At 36.2% G+C, this 21,092-nt stretch overlaps 1 protein-coding gene across 2 annotated transcripts in view; it reads left to right on the top strand.

The window, feature by feature from the left end:
- The window catches only part of FGF10 (fibroblast growth factor 10), a 65,068-nt gene extending 50,676 nt beyond the window's left edge, over positions 1-14,392 (top strand). For both annotated transcript variants that reach the window (XM_082783298.1, XM_082783299.1), the window contains exons 4-5: positions 7,777-7,880; positions 12,086-14,392. In XM_082783298.1, coding sequence (XP_082639424.1) covers positions 7,777-7,880; positions 12,086-12,283 — 302 coding nt within the window. In that variant the 3' untranslated portion in view covers positions 12,284-14,392. The remainder of the gene's footprint in view (positions 1-7,776; positions 7,881-12,085) is intronic.
- Positions 14,393-21,092: the final 6,700 nt, after the last annotated feature.

Genomic DNA, 21,092 nt, shown 5'->3' with positions numbered 1-21,092 from the left:
AGTCATTTAGCAGAGGAAGTGGCAATGTTCAGACCTGTCCTTTGGAGCTGTCTATCTCTCTCCACACACTAGAAGGGAAAATTAATTTTCCGTTACATGTCGGTATTATGTGCCCATGCAGCATAAATTGCTTCCTGACATTTTTGTAGCTAAACTTAAACTTCTGCTTTACTAACCAATAGCTCTTACCATTTCATCCCTAATAGGATTCCCTCTTCCTATGTATCATACTGCTGCCACCCTTCCATGTATTTGGTGTTACAGAGGAGTGTTGGTTGAGTGGTCTTTACTCTGCTCTGAAATCAAACTCATAAAAGAAACAGATAAGGAAAGGAGAAGCAACTTATCTTCTCTTATTCCCTCTGATTATCTGACAAAGGGCTTTAATAATTTTTTGTTGTTGTTGTTGTTGTGTACAACGGAGATTTCATATCTTATGCTGATACTGTGCTCATGCAAGAAGGCCCTGAAGTCCTATTCTCACAGTCTTCCAGAAGTTTGGATATTTATCTCAGGCATTTATCCATATATATATATGTGGAGATATAATGTATAATATATATTATAAGATATAATATATATTATAAGATAATATATATACATATATTATGTATATAATATATAGAGTTATTATATATAATGCATATATATATAATATCTATATGCATTTTTATATATATAATATCTATATGCATTTGGATAAATGCATATAATGCATTATAATGCATTTATTTTCTGTTCCACTATCTTTCTCTGTCTGATGTCAGCAATTCTTATGCAAAATAAATAAAAAACAGGAGGTGTTCAATGCCATGTTCAATGCTCAAAACCATGGGCAACCTGATCTAGTTGGTGACGTCCCTGTCCATGGCAGTGGGTTTGAAACTAAATGATTTTCAATGTCCCTTCCAACCCAAGCCATTCTATGATTCTATGGTAAGATTGATAGCAGTATACATTCTGACTTGGGGATGTTTTCAACTCACTCCCCACCAGTGTAAGTGGTGAAACAGAGTGGGAACAGACTCAGTGACCCCTTAGTACTTCACTCTTGTCTTTCATGACCACATCCAACCAATCTTCTCACTTCCTCAAACAAGCCTTTTTCAAATAGCCTACTAGGAGCAGCTTTTTGAATTGTGAAATCTTTAACATGATGCTTTATCATCAACTTTGTTTGGCCCAAGACACTGACAGTCAAAGAAACTCCTCTAGAGATGCTCCCTGCAGGGTGAACTAAGAAAAAAGTTCTGAAAACTTAGTTTAAAGATATGTTGCTAAGTTTCCCCTCCTCGCCCTCCCATTACCCACTTGCTACCTGACTTCACAGGTCCAGAACCTTCTTGTCAACATTTCAGAAACTGGAAAGTTTCAGAAACTCTCAGTCATTATCACATTCTGTCCAGATGAACTCAGTCTTATTCTGCAGTGCAGACAGAAGAAAAGGCAAGGGAGGGAAGGACTGCCTGTGGATTGCCACATATATGGATGGCATTATGTCTGAAATGTGAAGTCTTTGAATTGGGGAGTATAGAAGGTATTCCCATTCTTTTACATTAAGAATAGGGTTACAGACAAGTAATGTGCATTTTAAGAACTTACTATACAAATGACACTACAGAAAAACAGTCACTGCCTCATGCTACATAGCATTTGATTTCAGAATCATGTGGTTCTCATTGCAAGGTACAGGGTTTTTTTGGTCCATTGTAATACAGCCTTGATAATGTATCTGGTACTCTGTCACGTCTGCTTCCTAACAAATTGCTTGACATAATTTTACACAAGTTCTAGGATATTCTGTATTTTTTTTTTTTGCCTCGTATTACCAGTATTTTTATAAGAACATAAGACATTTGGAATTACTGTACAGAATTATGTAAGAGTATGGGGTTTTTTTTGTTTGTTTGATTGATTGATTGATTTTAAACAATCCCTCTGTGTGGAACAAGATAGCCAGTCAGCTTTCTGTTGCCTTCTCATTTATACAATGATCACTTTTATAAACCATAAAAATACAGTTTATTTAAGTTAAATATATTTGGTTTCTATTGGGAGTATGTTTTGAGCCTTTGGGACCTGTAAAGAGAGCATATGCATGGCTACAGGGCACATCTCAAGATGATATTTAAAATGTTTCTAATTATATTGAGTTGGAAATCGTTTGGGTATTGAAAACCATGCTTTTATAGTGGATGTGGTCAATGGGGATAAGTTGTAATTGTTGGAGTTTACAGAATTATGGCTGTAAAGTAAGTGTGCTATCTGTTTTAAAACCATAATGGAGACCACAGCATTTTTTTATTTTCTTCATTTAAAAATATACATATATTTTTTTTTCTTTTCCAAGTTCCTAAAGAACATAGAACTGGAAATGGAAACTACCGATGAGAATTTTCCCCCCAATAATATTTTTTTTGTACTGCTTATTATCAAACCTAGATACAAGTCAAATTATACCATAGTAATTATTTATTTTATTTATTTTGTTGAGGGATTATTTTTAGCAATGCAAATGAATGAACCCAAGCCAAGGCATAAAATCAGATACTAGAAACATATTAGGTAGTATTTGGAATACATACTTTTTTTTAGTCTCCATAGAAAAATAACACAAGCTCCAACCAATGGTAACTAACACAGGTTAGAATAGAAAAAGAACATGATAATAAATATAATACTTATTTTTAAAAAAGGGAAAACAAAAGACCTAGAGACAAGTCAGCATATGTAGAGAAAAAATATGGGGCAAATATTTTTTAAATATATGCTTATAAGCACCTAATAAATTATAAATCAAAATAATTAATAGTAATATCACACCATACCAAATTTACATCAGTGATGGGCTAAAACCTTTGCATACAGGAGAGAAGCAATAGGTATCATCAATTTGGGAAAGATTTTTGAAATCAGTATATCAGAATATTCTCTTAAACAAGAGTAACAAACGAAATATAAGTGACAGTCTTACAGCAAAGGCTTTGTATCAAATACCATATATATCAAAAATACAGAAAATCTTCCTCATGTAGACAGTGTATATAGGTCACCTTGGAGGTCACATATCATTTTTTGAAAGTGTTTAAGAACAATTCATCTGCCAAGAATAGTTTTCCTGACTAAAGCCATGGAGTACCCTCACTCTGGCATCCTTTTAGCCACATTGTCTTTGACTATATAGAGATTCTTACCTTCAAGCTTGATTACTCTTGAGAGGCAATGGAAATTATCTATATTTTTTATTTCAGTAACATAGATGCCCAATCATGCCACATAGCTCTACTATAGAAACCTTGAGGAAAATACAAAAAAAAAAAAAAAAAAATGGGTCCTGAAAGAAGTCAGTTTCATTAGGTGGTGAAAGCACTACAGTTTTATGCTTCATACTGTATGTCTCAATTGCTTTACTTTACACATTCCTGCTGAATTTAATAATGACTCAAGAATAATCAAATACATATTTTCACCCTTAGATCAAAGGCACTTGATTTAAATGCAGTCTATTTCAAAGTTCTGGAAAGTCCTTATGACTTCTTATAGATCTGTGTCAGATGAGCTGATGCTCTCATCCTGAGCTCTGGAATTTGTGTCTACATCACAGACACCTACAAAAAGATTCCCATTACCTTCAATAGATTTCTATCAAACACACAAGACAATCCCCTCCATAACAAATGTGTAAATGATGCTGAACAATTTGCAATCTAGACAAAAGATAGTTCCATGCTCGTAATGAGCATGTAACTCCAGTGAAGTCTCCAGGGCATACAACTAGTAACAGGGCAGATAAATACCAAAATAGACCCCTGCTACCCAAGGAGTAATAGATGAAGAGTACTACATTTATTTGAAAGAAAAACAATTTTTTTACTTCTTTCCTCAAAATATTGCAGAAGTTAAAATATGCAAAATTTTCACTGAAAGCTATACAACATTTTTCAACTCCAAAAAACACAAAACAAACCCAATGAAAATAAGTCCAGGATCACTGGTCACGAGATCAAACTGACAGTAGTTCAGATGAATTCAGCTAAATTTGGTTGCAGTTAAATAGCATAACTGGGTACAATCAAGGTAGTTACTCTTACATATACTCTCATATATAATATTAGATGTATATATATATTACTCTTATATATAATGTTAACATAATAACAATTCTCCTCATTATTTTCTTTTAGCTGCCTGATTGGGGGTATAATGGCAAATGAGATAGTGACCAAACTTTACCAGAAAAATTTTCATGATTTATATAAATTGTTCTGTTGTTTTAACTCGGTTATTATAGTGAAGAGCAGTGTATCAGCATTAAAATGTGTTAATTTAGAGCAAGTTTCCTATTTAAACACTGTTCTCCTTCAGCTGCACTCAGAAATTTCACAAGTGCAATAGTCTGTTAAGTTAATCCAATATGGTGTTATTACAAAGATACTATGACAAACTATAAATCAGTTTAATCCATTTCAACATACAATAAGTAATAATACTACATATTATGCCAGTATCAGATTTTATTTTTATTGTTACTGGTGTTAGAGATAGACCTAGCCTAGTTTTACTGGTGACACTTGGGTTACAGCTATTAATTTCTACAATAAAATTTGTTTGACTAAATTCGTTTTTGACATGGAAAAGACCTGAAAACATGTCACTCGCACAGAAAGAGAGGGGTGTTGTAGCAACATTCACAACACAGTCTTACCCTCTTACACGTTGTCATCCACATAACTTAAAGCATTCCACTTAACTGTTCTTGATTTTGAGTACAAATACTGTAGAAGATGACCCATGGTAGAAAAATGTTAAATACCACTGTTCTGTATTAATGCTTTTGCAGAAAAGCAAGAAAACAACTTTGGCTTTTTTTTTTTTTTTTTCAGTGAAAATGAGCAACATTATAAGAGTAACAAAAACATAATAGGCCTTGGCTGCTAGGCTTACTGATCTGCTTGTGTCAATGGCACAACGTTTGTAATATATGAGCTGGCTAACAAGACCTAGTTAAGGAGCTCTGACAACTTTTCTTGAGTACAATTATCTTCATCCTACTTATGTAAAAGGATACAGAGCTCCTCCGTAATAGTCATATTAGTCTTAAAAGTAGGTAGTGGGTCTTACCTCACTCTTCCTGAAAACATTCTGGAATTTTCCAGATTACTAATTTACTAATTTTACTAGTTGACTAATTTCCCCCAATTTACGTCTCCTCTTATTTACACCTAGGACCTTGTGCTAATGCACAAGCTAACATTGCATGTAGGTGACTAATGGAAGTTATGTTTTGATTTTTCATTTATCTAACCAGGCATATCTTTTTCTACCTAGCAGTGGAAAAAGGTAGCTCTAGATATAGTAGAAAGGCCTTTGCTGCTACTGAATTGGATACACCTCTGATGATGGAATGAGCTTATTTGGGAAATTGTTTTTCTTACTCCCTCACAGGTAGCACACTTGCAATGCCATATGTAACTATGCTTTCACTGTTTTTTTAAACCCATTGGGTTTCAAGCTCAAGAGGTAATTGTCACAGAACTGCTCTCATGCAGCTGTTAGAAACTCAATGGATATTCAGCTCTGTGAGTGACGTTTTTTAGTATATATGTGCAACACAATCTTTAGCAGTGTTGATTTTTCATGCTGTAGTTAAGAAACTTACAATTAAATTCTTACAAGAGAAGGTTTTATCACTGCTTTTTTTAGCAGTACATGATAAACTATGCCTATCAACACCTACATTTACATACTGAAATCAGTATTTGTAGCATGAGGCACTCATAAAGAAATTAAAACAAAATAACCCTCCTCCCTGAGTACTTTATAGGTTTGGACAGGAAATGTATTGTGTACATATACATACATACACATATATATGTATATATTTCTGGTTTAACATGGTCCATTTTTTGGAGAGCTTTACTAGATCCTAGACCTCTTGTTGTTTATTGTTGCCATTCTCATTGAAGTCTTTCTAATATGTAATCACTCTGTAGCTCTGGCCAACCTACTGCTTCCTGTTAAATAAATACAAATTCTCTGGTAAATGCATTATCATTTACATATATTTTTATTTAAAAATAGGTAATTTATATAAATCCAGAATTTATTATATTAATATATATATATATTAAAAAATGCAGTCAGAAAAGTCCATCTCTTCCTTCATGGCAATAAAAGGAAGCTTTTCCCATTATATTGCCTAGGTTTATATTTCTTTTATTTTTCATGTCCATAACCTATATCATCAATTTTCTTCCTATTAAAAATCAGATATTTCTTTGTCGTGCTTGATTCACAGCCATTGTCTAGCTAGCATCAAAGCTTCTATGTCAAGTCACAGAACAAGTATCAACCTCGCTCATCTGTTAATCCTGATTTATACAGACCTGCAGCACAATGGCCATATTGCTTGACTTTTCCATTGTACCTAAAGCAGCCATTATTAATATATACATATCTATGCAGTGAAGGAGCTTCCTACAAACGTCCACTGCAAACTGAACTCCAGATGCTTACACAGTCTGCACAGACTGCATACAGTTTTCATGGACAGAAAAACAGCATTTCCAGACAAAGCACTGAATAACAAGCTACGCTCGGATTCAGTTGGTGTGTGGTTACCATAAGGAATTTTAAGTAAATGAAAAAAACATATGAATTTTCCAGTTTTTCTCTGCTCAGACAAAAAGTGTTGGACATATGTAGTACCAAATTATTGCAGATGCCTTTTCTTTAAGTAGTTGGCAACTCATCAATGTTGTCCCAGCTGATCTATTCATCATATTATTTGTTGGCTTTATGTAGGATGTTTTTTCTCTAAGATTTCCCAATACTTTTGGCCCTCCAGTAATTTCCGCAGTGGTTGCCCCTTTGTGACCTCTGAGTTAGATGGCTTTTTTTTCCCATTACTACTACTTTAATATCAATAGAAAGGCTGGAGTATACTACCTATACTAACCATTTAGAAGATATTTCTTTGGAACCATATTTATCTTATATTAAAGCATTTGCATTAAAACAACAGAGCCATCCAGGTTCTCTAATAATAGCTGAAAATATACCTCTGAAGTCACTCCCTGTGTAAGTGGTACTAACTGCTAGTCCCAAATCAGTATGCTCTTGGACAGACAATGCAGGGATGAAAATTTCTGTGTCCTGTTACTGGCCCCTTGAGGTATCCAGTATCCCAGAAATAGTTTTGTTTTGTTTTGTTTTGTTTTAAAAAAAAAAAAAAGTTAATCATATTTATTACAAACAGAGCAAAACGTTTCTGATATCTGAAAAGCAAAGATAATGTGGCCGTTAGGGTTAGTCTTACTATATCCCAAAATGTCAACACACTTGCCAAAAATGAATTATCATCTCAGTGTAGCCAAGAGATTTAGTTTATCTAAATGTCCTACAAGGAATAAATAGTTTACCACTGGTTTTGAAGATTGGGATAAATCTAACATTCTATTGACATATGCTATAGATTTAATTTAATGCTGTGGTTCAGATGTCTCTTCTGATAAATTTTAGTAAAATCTATGCTAAGAAGAATGGAGCTGTTTCAGTATTTATGGGGTTTAAAATGCAGGGTTTGCAAAGGAAACATGTTAATTGAAACAATATTTGTGTATACTCTTGCAATAGTTTGGAGAAGAATGTTACTGAAGTCTATTGGTCAATTCATTTTGAGTATTAGAAGCTTAGTATTTTGGGGGGTTTACTGTTCTTTCTATAGTGAGAAAATCATATAATGAAGTGATTAAATAGTTGATTTTTTATTTTTAGGCATATTGGAGATAACATCCGTTGAAATTGGAGTCGTGGCAGTTAAGTCTATTAAAAGCAACTATTATTTAGCCATGAACAAGAAAGGAAAAGTCTATGGCTCTGTAAGTACCTCTTTTTACCTTCCAAACAGATGGCAGTAGTCAACATATTTTCCTCTCTTACCTACTGAAAACCCCACTTGTCTGTGTATTACTACTAATTAGAGCTAAAATTAGCTGTTCATCAAAATGTCACCCTCTGGTAAACCAGCAGCCCCCCCAGCCACAAGCTTCTTGTAGCTGGGATTTATTATGTTCACTGCTTCAGTCACATTTCTTACTAACTGATGGCTGATGGAAAGGATCTACAAAATGTAATCTTTAAGGCTCTTTTTCCATATTTTTCACAGAATCACAGAATCATCTAGGTTGGAAGAGACCTCCAAGATCACCTAGTCCAACCTCTGACCTAACACTAACAAGTCCTCCACTAAACCATATCACTAAGCTCTACATCTAACGGTCTTTTAAAGACCTCCTGGGATGGTGACTCAACCACTTCCCTGGGCAGCCTATTCCAGTGCCTAACAGCCCTTTCAGTAAAGTTCTTCCTAAGATCCAACCTAAAACTCCCCTGGCGCAACTTAAGCCCATTCCCCCTTGTCCTGTCACCAGGTACATGGGAGAATAGACCAACCCCCACCTCGCTACAGCCTCCTTTAAGGTACCTATAGAGTGCAATAAGGTCACCCCTCAGCCTCCTCTTTTCCAGACTGAACAACCCCAGCTCCCTCAGCTGCTCTTCATAAGACTTGTTCTCCAGACTCTTCACCAGCTGCCTTCGTTGCCTGTTTCTGGACTTGCTCAAGCACCTCAAAGTCTTTCTTGTAGTGAGGGGCCCAAAACTGAACACAGTACTCGAGGTGCGGCCTCACCAGAGCCGAGTTTCTGCAGTACTGACACAATAATTAGTGATTCTGAGGAAATAAAGTGTACCTAAAATGTTGTAAACTTCAGCTGATGGAGAAGGCACATCAAAGTATGAGTGTTGAGAAGAAGATTTCTGGAGCACTTAGCTATAAAATGAATATAGTAATTAATACACAAGCTTATAGACAGGACAAAGAGACAGAGATATTTTGACTGAGAAGAATTTGGATATCATTTGAAAATTGTGCTATTTGCATTTCTGTAAGTTTGGGTTTACTGATATTTCCAGTTTAAACAAGTAATAATAATAATAATAATAATAATAATAATAAATTCTTAATAGGAAGCAGTATGATCTAGAAATCTGACTACTAAATTCAAGTTTACACTCACACATCCGCATGATGGCACAGACATCAGATTGTTCTGTTATTACATATCAACTGGTTTGTAATTTTGTAACTTTTTATCCAGTTTGAACCCACATAAGTGTAAACTTATTCAAGTCATGTACAGAGGTGATGAGCCAATCTTCAGATTGCTCCGGATTCAGAACATCCATAGGTTTTAAAGAGGGTAACATAGTTAAGCCCACTTCTGCTGAAAACAATGAAGTATTGCCATTCTGAGACTACCGATTGCATCAATTGAGATTCAAGGGGGTTGATGTCATTTGGCCCTTTTTTCTAAGTAAGCATTTCTGTTGGGTGCACTGAGTTCATATAAACTTCATAAACTGTCTTCCCTTATCTGCACTGTTGTTACTAGTCACTCCTAGTTTATGAGGTTACTTCTGATCTCCTCCAGTTCCTGGGCAGTGTTGAAGAATTGCATTAGGGATAGAAAGACCTGAACAGATAATTTTTTCCTAAGCTCCCATAAATGTAGATTTTAATTTATAAAATTACACTGGTGAGATATAATAGATAATCAGTGGTCAGCCCTGCACGTTTGAGAATCATAAGGGTATACTGAGTGACTAACATTGTTACCTTTTTTCAATTAAGCTCTGTTGCTTTATTGATCACAGGAATACTTCTGGACATAAGTGAATATATTAGCCTATATCACCAGTCAATACAAATCTTGGTTAATGTTGTTAAGTTAGTCATTTGTGATGATCTGTCCCAAAACCTAAAATAAGGTTTCCTACCCAACTTGTTATCCATTGCTGGTGTGGTAGGAGTTCATCCAACCCTATTCGTACACAAAAGAAGGCAAAACAGCTTTCATGTACCGTAGGTGGAAACTGCTGCCATAAGATTCAGTAATTCACAGTGTATTAGAAATAGTGTTGACAGGAGGCTATGAATGTGGAAAGCTGGTTTTTTAATTCCAACTGAGATAATTTTTCAATATTCACATCATAAAATCACAATATAATGACTTATCAAAACCTATTCCATAATACTTCTGAGATTTCAAGAATGCTTCTGTTATTATTTTTCCCATCCTCCTAAGACTTGCAGTTAGACTCATATTACTGCAGAGTGGCAGCTTGCAGATGGATATGAAAAACAGAACCAATAAAAATTTTAAAAACACTCTTAAGCATGTGCACAATAGACATTCATTCACCATATAGGTGCAGGGCTATACTGAAATTTGGTTGGAATGAACAAAGCAGTCCTGGGCTAACACTCAGACCCCTGCCAATAAGACTTCTTAGCCACTTCACAACATCATTCGTTCTCTCTGTATTATCTAGAATAGGAAAAAAAAAAAAAAAAAGTTTGGATTCTAGTATGGTTCTGCATCTGGAAAAACAAGTATGACTGTTTCTCCATTTATCAAATATGTTACCATTTGACTGACTAGAGGGAACCAAGGAAGACTCATTTGGTTTCTTTAACAAATTAATACTCTGTCAGATAGGAAAAATTACTGTAGTTTAGAACTATAGTTGATAGTCACCTGCCTTCTTAATACCTTGATATAGGAAGTAGCAAATTACTACAGCAACTAAAAGTTAAATTATCTGTATGTTAGCGTATGAATACAGGCAGCATTAATGGTTGTTTTGCATAGGAGTTTTCTCCTGCCAGTGTATTCCCCAACAGTTATTGTTCCACTAACTACTAATCCAAAAATTTAAGTGCATTTTGAGAGCCAAATTGTGTTTGCATATGTGCAATTGTGTTAAAAAAGCATTAAGTATGTGTTCTGTGGTCTTAAAATCAAGTTAAACATTAATAATACACCAGAAACTTCTTACTGTTTTGAAGTACTGAACATTAACTAGTTTAAAAAATCTAGTTTAAATTAATAGGAATAGAAAAAAATATGTATTTGACCCGTGTTGTTTTAAAACAATATAATTCAGATAAATAATGTCTATTTTATTAATGCAGATACTTTCTATATATTTTTTTTTTATCTGAATATCTACAAATTTTAGTCATAATCAAAAAATCCCTGAAATTATTATCCCATGAAAAATGTTTTATTATTCATACAAATTTGTTATCTTGTTCATAAACACCTTAAGAATGGTTAGTATATCATACTCTAAGATTCTGACATGCTTCCATTTGAGCTGTACAATAACATCTTGTTTTTATAAATGCAGAAACAACAAAATATTAATTTTTGGTTGATGTTTCAGTATGTTGTAAATGTTATACTTTCAAAAGTTTTCTGTATGGAATATAAGTAATTTGATCTGACTTTTTTATATGTAGTAATTACTTTTTTGTGAAAACAAATCTTTCTTGTCTTCACTATAGAGAAGCAGATCCAAATAAAAGTGCATTTAACATTATAGTCTCCCTCTACTTGCTTCATCATGCTTGTATTTTTTATCCTTTATAGCAAATGGGCAACTGATTCTCCTTTAAAAATAGAAAGCATTAATCCCTGGTATCCTACCCAAAACTGCTCTGAATTTTACTGTGAATATCTTTACAATAAGATATAGGCTCATATATGAATCATTCTTTTAGGCCAAGCCCCTCTTCAAATCAGCAAGTAAACAGGCTTCACATCCATTCTATCAACAGCCTGACAGTGATTTGCACCCACCCAAAAAAGCACTTTTTCATGGCCAGTGTAGTGTAAAGGATCTTACTTTCAATAAGAAGTATGCCATTGTTTAACATATGGTATCAATAATCTGGTTCAAGATATTTAAGGGTTGTATTTATTAGAATTTAAATATGATGAATGATTCCAAGAGCACTACCTCATACTTCGAGTTTATTGTTGAGAATATGATTTAATATTGTTCCTGTGTTCCAATACAGAGAAGTTGCATTTCAACTCTGGATGAATTATATCATTTTATTGCTATAATTATTGCTATAATTATTTTTTTTTCACTTTTTGTAATCTAAGTGATGCTTTAAATGCATCTCAGTGAAATTTGTTTATTCTGAATTGGTGTTTTCTTCTTTTTACAGAAGGAGTTTAACAGTGATTGCAAATTGAAGGAAAGAATAGAAGAAAATGGATATAACACATATGCATCCCTAAATTGGAAGCACAATGGAAGGCAAATGTTTGTGGCTCTGAATGGAAGGGGAGCCACAAAAAGAGGACAGAAAACAAGAAGGAAAAACACTTCAGCTCACTTTCTTCCAATGGTAGTAATGTCATAGATGAAGGAACTATATTATCAATTCAGTTGAACCAAAGGCTCTTATGTCAAGCATAATTTGTAGTCCTCTCGAAGAGTAAGTGCAAAGAAATTGCGCAGATATCTGCTTGTTTGAAAAGAGCAGGGGAAGCCTCTGAAGGTTTTGAACTTATTGCTGGCAGATAAAATACTTTTATTAAGTTCAGTGTCATATCTTAAAATCAAGATACAAGCTGGATCAAACGGGATGGAAGTTATTGCCAGTGTGAACAATTTATTATTTTTTTTAATCTCTGCGACGGAATTTAACAGATGAGAGACAATCTATTGAATGATCTTCATGGGGAAAGTTATTTATGGAATACTAACTTGTATCAAGGACCTTATTTGCTTATTCAAGCCTAATGATCCAATGAACAGTTAGACACACAAGCATTTACTGGAAGCACTTGGGTCATATGTAAAAGCAAAGATGTTTTTGGAGAAGCCTTGTGGAAGAATGGATAAGATTAAGGAATATAAGCAAAGTAGTGTAAAACTGTTTTAACAAAACAGATAGTATGATTTGCTTGTATGTTCTAACTTCATTCCTTTTTATTTCTTTCTAAGTTATTTATTTAATAGGATGTTAAATATCTTTTTGTTTTGAAATGTTTTCCTCATTTGCTTGTTGTTTTCCCTTTTCCTCGGTACTTTATGCAGAGGTTGATAAGTGTCAAAACCTCATAAGCACACTGAGAATAGGGAATGGACATGGCTTTAAAGGCAGAATTTAATGTGTATAATCCATTTTTTTTTTCTTAAACTGTCTTGCACTTAAGCAAAAAGACCAAACAAGCAGTGCTTGAATTTATGGTATTGGGTGTCTATGTTGGAGAGGTTTTTTTTACTTCTCAACACTCAAGAACAAACTTCAAGAAATACTTTGTTCAAAGGGTCTTTCTGCTGTTTTTAAATTGAGAGGAGGGGCCACCTCTGTACTTGGGTGTCAATGCATCTGTTTGTATATATGTCTGACTTGGATTTGGGGATCAAAGATGCATTGCAATCAGTGAGAAACTTTGCGGCAAGCACTGGGCTGGAACCTAGATGTGGACAGCCCAGTTAAAATCACTGAGACTGCACATATTAAAACTAAACAGTATGTAATTCCCAAGTGTAAAATTTGGTCTCTGAAAGGTAAGTAAGAAGGCAACACAGTCCTGCACTCCTTATTCAGTTAATATGCCCATTCAGCACATTTGTCCTTGGTACCAGCTTGTAGAATCACAGGCATATACTGGGAGCAATACCTAAATAAGGACTGAGGGGTAGGGGATTCAAAATCATGTGCATGCATTTATCAGAGACTATTACTCACATGTATATTATATATGAGAGCCAACCAAAAAGCCGTGCTGGTATCCAGCTTTAGCATGCCTTTCATATCCATCATTGTAACTGAAGGCTCAAAATGCATAATATCCAGCACATTTTTATAAAGTGTTACTAGTCCCATGGCTTAACTTGAGCAACTGCAGTATAACAAAGTTAAGCGTGATATGAAGTCTGTTCAATTAAAGGTACATAAGGTTTGTTTTATGTTTTGCTTTACTCTGTAATTTTAGAGAGCTCTGGATAGCTCACCAATATAACCATATTGAGATTCATTTTGTTAGAGCAGATAAATAGAAAACAGTACATCAAACAATTTGTACCACTGTCTTCACATTGTATTCCACTAAATAAATAAATAAGCCTTTGCAGTGTCTGTAGTAAGAAACAAAAGTAGTATAATATTATTTTGTTCTAAATACTTTAAGTGATAACTATGAGATTATATTGATGCTGCAGTTTTATCTTCAATATTTCTTGTTGTGAAAAAGTTGGTTTTATTTTTATTGTTTGGAAACTGTATTTTGGTACAAAGGATAGCCTTGCATAATGTGTCTTTTTGAGAATGTTTAACCTCTAAAAAGGCTGGTGTTGGAGTCTTCTATAACTTATTTAAGTCAATGTTTAACCAGCACTTCAATCTTAATCTGTTATTTAAATATCAGCTGTTTGTGTTTTTTTTTTTTTTTTAAGCAAAAAATAATAGCTTTCCCATAAAATACAAAATGGTCAGATTGTATTTCCTGTACTTAAATAAAGTCAATTGTTTTAAAACCAGAAAGTCATTTGAGACAAAACATTTTAGCCGATAGCTAACATTACATTTCATTGAACTTTATCTCCAGCTTGCTTCTTCACAAATGTGACTTTTCTAGAAAGGGAAATAATAATTTCAGATTTTAAATGTAAATGCAGACAATCAGCAAACTTAACTACCATAGTAGAAGTGAGGTTTTGTTGTTTAAAGTTGTAATCAATAATGAATACTGACAAGACATAACGGACCACCCACAGTGAACATTCAATGTTAGCTTGGGCAATTGCAGTATTGGCTGATCACTTAAAGAACATTTAGGGTACAAATGATTTTTAAAGAATTATCTAGTTTACTTGGTCAGGGAAGGGATTATGCATAAACTTTGTAATACTACTCAAAACTTTATGCTGCTCAGAGGCCAAAATCAGAAAATATCACTTTTCCAAAGTGAGTCAGGAGCCATTTATGACGTGAATAGTTGTTTCTGAGAATTAACCAAAGCAAAATTACCTTGAAGGAATCAGTGATTCCTGCATCATTATCATACCATATTCCACTGTGGTGGAAGCAAACTGCAGACACTCTAGAGTATCACAGTTCTTCAACTATAAGCTGTTTTCTGTCAACATAACAGACTCCGGAGTAAAAGGAAAACAGGGGAGGGATTTAAAAAGAAAATAAAAGCAAAAATCACTGAGCAACAATGTATAGCATGTTATATTTAAATAAAAATAATAAAATCTGGGGAATAGAGAATAAGAGTATTGTCCTTGTTTGTTTTATTAACCTGAAGTGATATTGCACAATAAAAATAAAAAGGGAAAAGGTCTGTTGTACTACAGGATGTGGTTTGGTGCTGTATAGCCCTAAAACAAAACAAAAATCACTAGAACATTTGTAAAGTTTCTTTAATTTTTTGCATGTGTGAGTCAGCTATCTCCACACTAATAACAACCAAATGCTTTAGATTCTTCCCGTAAGTATTCAGATCCACCTAGTTTATACAGTGAAAAAAGTAATGAATTTAAAGCAAGCATCTTTAATGAAAGAATGAAGGGTTTTAGGAAGAACGTGTACTTACATTTTTAAAGTAAACTTCAGAGATGGAAAATTAGTCACATTTTATACAAGATTTCATTCAAGACATTTTGTGTTATAAAGTTCACTAGAGGTTAGTAAGCTTTAATAATATAAGTGTATAAGTACAACATAATTCATGTCCCTGCTGAAACTGGTTGTCTCTATTCATACAGTTCTAACTACTTCAATCAGTAATCCATGAATTAATTAAGGAAGACATTGCCTATTTTAAAGTGTCATTATTAACCCTCTTAAATTAGATTTGTGAATCATCATTCATTCTCCTTATTTTCTATTGAGTTGGGGAAAAGAGCACAACACAACACACAAACATGTTCTGATGCAGCTAGTTGGTGTACGATTACTGATGGTGTTTTCAGAAAAAGCTCAAGTGAAACAATTCCAATGCAACTGCAAGTAACAGACAAAAACATGCAAAAGGTTATGTTTCCCATCACATTATGTAAAAAAAAAAAAAAAATAGTTTGCTTCATACCTATCAGATTAAAATTCATAGTTATGTCTACCTACTCAGAATATTTGAACCTCATATGGAGCTTTCTCTGACTATGTTGCGATTAACTATTTGGGACTACCATTTTCTAATAAAGCACAGTGAATCTCATATGCTAACGTTGACATCAGAAATACATGTCCATTGTCCAAATATGAGGTTATACACATCTCAATACCAGAAGACAGCAACAACTACACTGGAAGTATCTTAGTGTGTAGTTCTATGTGAAATATTTAGGGTATTGATGATATATAGATGGTATACTGCAGTGAAAATACAGGGCCTATAATTACATCAAAGGTCAGACTCTTTGATGATGATTATCTTGAGATAATGTAGCAAATGAAGAATCAAAATACTACAGCTTCTTTATTACTGCTGCAAGTATAATGTGTGTTCATCTTCAGTGTAGCTATTCATCCAAGCTCAGGAAGTACACTATTTCACCATATAAATTACTATGGCTCCATTTAAATGATGCTATATTTTTTTTATTATTATTTTTATGATGAAACAGTTTTTTTAACTGGTGAAAGAATTTCATTAACTCTTTTCTCTGTTAACAGTCTTCAGAGAAGTCTGGGAAAAGATCAAACACTCACCTACACTTTAATCTGCAATTTTGTCTATCTATAAACAACTGAAAATCAGATTACCTTCAATGTATGACATGCAGGAACTTATGTTATTCAGTGAGGTGTGTCTAAGTAGAAAAAATATGGCAGTCGCAAAATGTTCTCCCTGAAACATTTATCCATGTTTTTCCTGATGGCCACCTAATTTATATACTTTCTTGCATTAGAAATAGTCAAGTCTCACCTTGTTCCCATATTTCTAAAATTTATGCCACAAAACTGTATAAGTGAAGTATAAGCACTTCAGCCTTTGCTCTCTTTTCTTTTTAATGAGTTGAGACAGCACCCAGAGAAGGATCTGCCTTATCAGGAGCCCACACATACAGTTTAACATCCTTTCAAATTGTAGTGGACTGATCCATTCAGAACAATCAAAATGTTTTGAGAATGGTCTTCTAGTAGCAGATACAACTAAGTGCCTGAAAAAGCCTAGTTTCCTCAATTACAGGAACAGTAGAATTTTGTAAAAAAATTAGTGAGTACCTTCTATATGGTAGGGCCAATGGACTGGGATCTTTCAAGCAATACTAACAAACCAAAACAAATTAAGGTATTAGGCATAAATTAAAAACACAACATAAATGTTCCCAATGGACTTTTTAAATTTTGCACTAAAAATGTGAATACAATTTCTTTATTCCACAGCTCTAAAAACATACTTTTCATTAAGTCTTTTTGAAAAATGAAAAATACTGTTTTCAGTTTGCTCTAATGTTACTATGGGCAGTATATATCTTGTCCAATTGTTGTACAGTAGTTTTCTATGATTTCCCCCTTATTTTACATGTCATGATGGCCTCAAGCAAAGAGATGCATAAATGCTTCACTGAGGGATTCCTGATATTTGTCGTATAGTGTCATTAGCACTACAAACTTAAGATGTTTGTTTTTGGTTCCATGTAGAACATGATACAGAGATCTGGTGATACTATTTTGTCTTGTTAACCCTTGGATCCTCTAAAAAAAATCCATACATTTAATGTGCAAATACGAATTCAAAAGTTAAATATGCTTTGCAAGAATAGCTTGGCTTTTCTAACAACCACCATACACAAGATATGTTGCAAATTAAAATGTGTTTTGATACTGCTTTCCCCTTTCATGTTCACTAGACATGAGAATAGAAGAAAAAAATATTATTTACAGTCATCATTGTTTTCCTTAACTGGTAGTAAATACATGTCCTATGCTGGTCTTTGACTAGGTCTTATTTTGGTGATGAAATAGAACAGAGATACCAACAATCCTGAAGGGTCATCCTCTGTCTCTTCATTATGATCAGCCAGTTTGACTTACTAAGTGCTACTGATATAGTTCATGTTCACTTAAATATGGATTAAGCTAAAAGAATCCAGCTTTAGAAGAGATATGGCTCTGCTTATTCTATTAAATAAGTACTGTATCCTTTGCCTGACAGAGATGGATAAGATTTAATTTATTCATCTGTTTAACTGATTGCTTGTTAAATGCTCTGAGGTGAATGATGAAGTGTGAGCAAAAAGTCTTGCTGATAGTACATTTCTGTGGTAGTTGGGGGGTGCAGTGGGAAGGTGCTGTGTCAGGAAAATTAAAGTACTTTGAAATAAAACCCCTTGGGAAGGTTCAGCTATATTCAGCTATATTCATACTGAAAGCCATCATGAAGTTGTAAATGAATGGCTGGGCCTCTGGACTGAGGAAGTTAGTTATCCACAAATAAGTAGCCTCTCCACTCTGCTGACTGCTCTAGTGTCATAACCATTTTCCACAAGTGAAGTCACAATAAACTTGACTCTGGTTATGTGTATAGATACAAAATGTGAGGCAAATTCTACTCACGGTCTGAAAATGACAGCGGCTGAGCTTAAGTCACCTGTGGTAATGAGTTTCTTCCCCATTACAGAATCACAGAATCACAGAATTTCTAGGTTGGAAGAGACCTCAGGATCATCGAGTCCAACCTCTGACCTAACGCTAGCAGTCCCCACTAAACCATATCCCTAAGCTCTACATCTAAACGTCTTTTGAAGACTTCCAGGGATGGTGACTCCACCACTTCCCTGGGCAGCCTGTTCCAATACCTCACAACCCTTTCAGTGAAGAAGTTCTTCCTAATATCTAACCTAAAACTCCCCTGGCTCAACTTAAGCCCATTCCCCCTCGTCCTGTCACCAGGCACGTGGGAGAACAGACCAACCCCCACCTCGCTACAGCCTCCCTTGAGGTACCTATAGAGAGCGATAAGGTCGCCCCTGAGCCTCCTCTTCTCCAGGCTGAACAAGCCCAGCTCCCTCAGCCGCTCCTTGTAGGACTTGTTCTCCAGGCCCCTCACCAGCTTCGTCGCCCTTCTCTGCACCCGCTCAAGCACCTCGATGTCCTTCTTGTAGCGAGGGGCCCAAAACTGAACACAGTACTCGAGGTGCGGCCTCACCAGAGCTGAGTACAGGGGGACGATCACCTCCCTAGCCCTGCTGGTCACACTGTTCCTGATACAAGCCAGGATGCCGTTGGCCTTCTTGGCCACCTGAGCACACTGCTGGCTCATATTCAGCCGACTATCCACCATCACTCCCAGGTCCTTCTCTGCCTGGCAGCTCTCCAACCATTCCTCTCCCAGCCTATAGCTCTGCTTGGGGTTATTGCGCCCCAGGTGCAGGACCCGGCACTTGGCCTTGTTAAACTTCATGCAGTTGACCTCAGCCCATCGGTGCAGCCTATCCAGATCCTCCTGCAGAGCTTTCCTACCCTCAAGCAGATCGACACACGCACCTAACTTGGTGTCATCTGTGAACTTACTGAGGGTGCACTCGATGCCCTCGTCCAGATCATCGATGAAGATATTAAAGAGGACTGGCCCCAGCACCGAGCCCTGGGGGACGCCACTAGTGACTGGCCTCCAACTGGACTTGGCTCCATTCACCACGACTCTTTGGGCCCGGCTATCCAGCCAGTTTCTAACCCAACGAAGCGTGCGCCAGTCCAAGCCTAGGGCAGCCAGTTTCTTGAGGAGAATGCTGTGGGAGACGGTGTCAAAAGCCCTGCTGAAGTCAAGGTAGACCACATCCACAGCCTTTCCCTCATCCACCCAGCGTGTCACTTTGTCATAGAAGGAGATCAGGTTCGTCAAGCAGGACCTGCCTTTCATAAACCCATGCTGACTGGGCCTGATCACCTGCTTGCCCTGCAAGTGCTGCGTGATGACTCTCAGGAGGATCTGCTCCATGAGCTTCCCTGGCACTGAGGTCAAACTGACAGGCCTGTAGTTTCCCGGGTCAGTCCTCCGGCCCTTCTTGTAGATGGGCGTCACATTTGCTAGCCGCCAGTCAACTGGGACTGTTACTCATCTAACATATTCCCTGAGCCTGACTCCTGACACAAATACAGTTCTTCATTGCACTTGAAATGCAATACAGCATGAGGTCTTATGTATATCAAGTACTAAGGACAAAAATTCACTTATGGGAAAAAAAAAAAAAATCAAGTAAAAAATGTCAGGTGGAACCTTGCAAGCACTACCATTGCTGAAAGTTGACTGTAACACAGGGAACCAGACATAACAGACTACTCAGCACTTGTGTGATGACTTTTCTGCCTTATATCAGGGTTATATATATAAGGGTAACATTTTTATAAGCGAAACCTAGTGGGATGAGTCCTGTGACTGGGGTGTTGCGATAGATGGTTACAGGCTCTTCAGGAGGGACAGGCAGGGTAGGCGAGGTGGTGGGGTGGCAACGTATGTGAAGCAGGGGCTGGACTGTGTGGAACTTCAGGTCGGCAATGGCAAAGTTGAGAGCCTCTGGGTAAGGATCAACGGACGAACGAATAAAGGGGATGTCATTGTGGGAGTCTATTACAGACCGCCTGGCCAGGACGATAGCGCCGATAAATTATTCTTTACAGAACTAAGAGAGGCCTCGAGATTAACTCCCCTTGTCCTTATGGGGGACTTCAACTTGCCAGACGTTAACTGGGAGTGCCACACGGCTGACACGAGCAAGTCCAGGAGGTTCATGAAGCACCTAGATGATAACTTCTTGGTGCAGGTGCTAACGGAGCCAACTAGGAAAGGTGCCCTCCTAGACCTGTTGCTAGAAAACAGAGAGGGTCTGGTGGGAGATGTGGTGATTGGTGGCCGTCATAGTGACCATGAAGTGATTGAGTTCAAAATTTACGGTGACAGAAGGAAAAGTGCCACCAAAACCTCATCCCTAGATATGGGGAAAGCGGACTTCAGGCTGCTCAGGGAACTAGTCAGCAAGGTCCCCTGGGAAACTGCTCTTGAAGGCCTCGATGTCCACCAGTGCTGGTCACTCTTTAAGCGATGCCTCCTAGAAGCACAAGATAAGGCAATTCCAAAATATCGCAAGTCAGGCAGGCGGGGCAGGAGGCCGGCGTGGCTGACCAGGAATGTTCTAATGGAGATTAGGCGGAAACAGAGAGTGTTTCGCTACTGGAAGGAGGGCCAGGCGTCATGGAAAGAATACAG

Source organism: Aythya marila, assembly GCF_965140915.1.
Source record: "Aythya marila genome assembly, chromosome: Z".
In the NCBI taxonomy this organism is placed as follows: Eukaryota; Metazoa; Chordata; class Aves; order Anseriformes; family Anatidae; genus Aythya; species Aythya marila.
The sequence above is the reverse complement of the archived record's forward strand: the minus strand, read 5'-3'. Positions and strand labels throughout refer to the sequence as shown.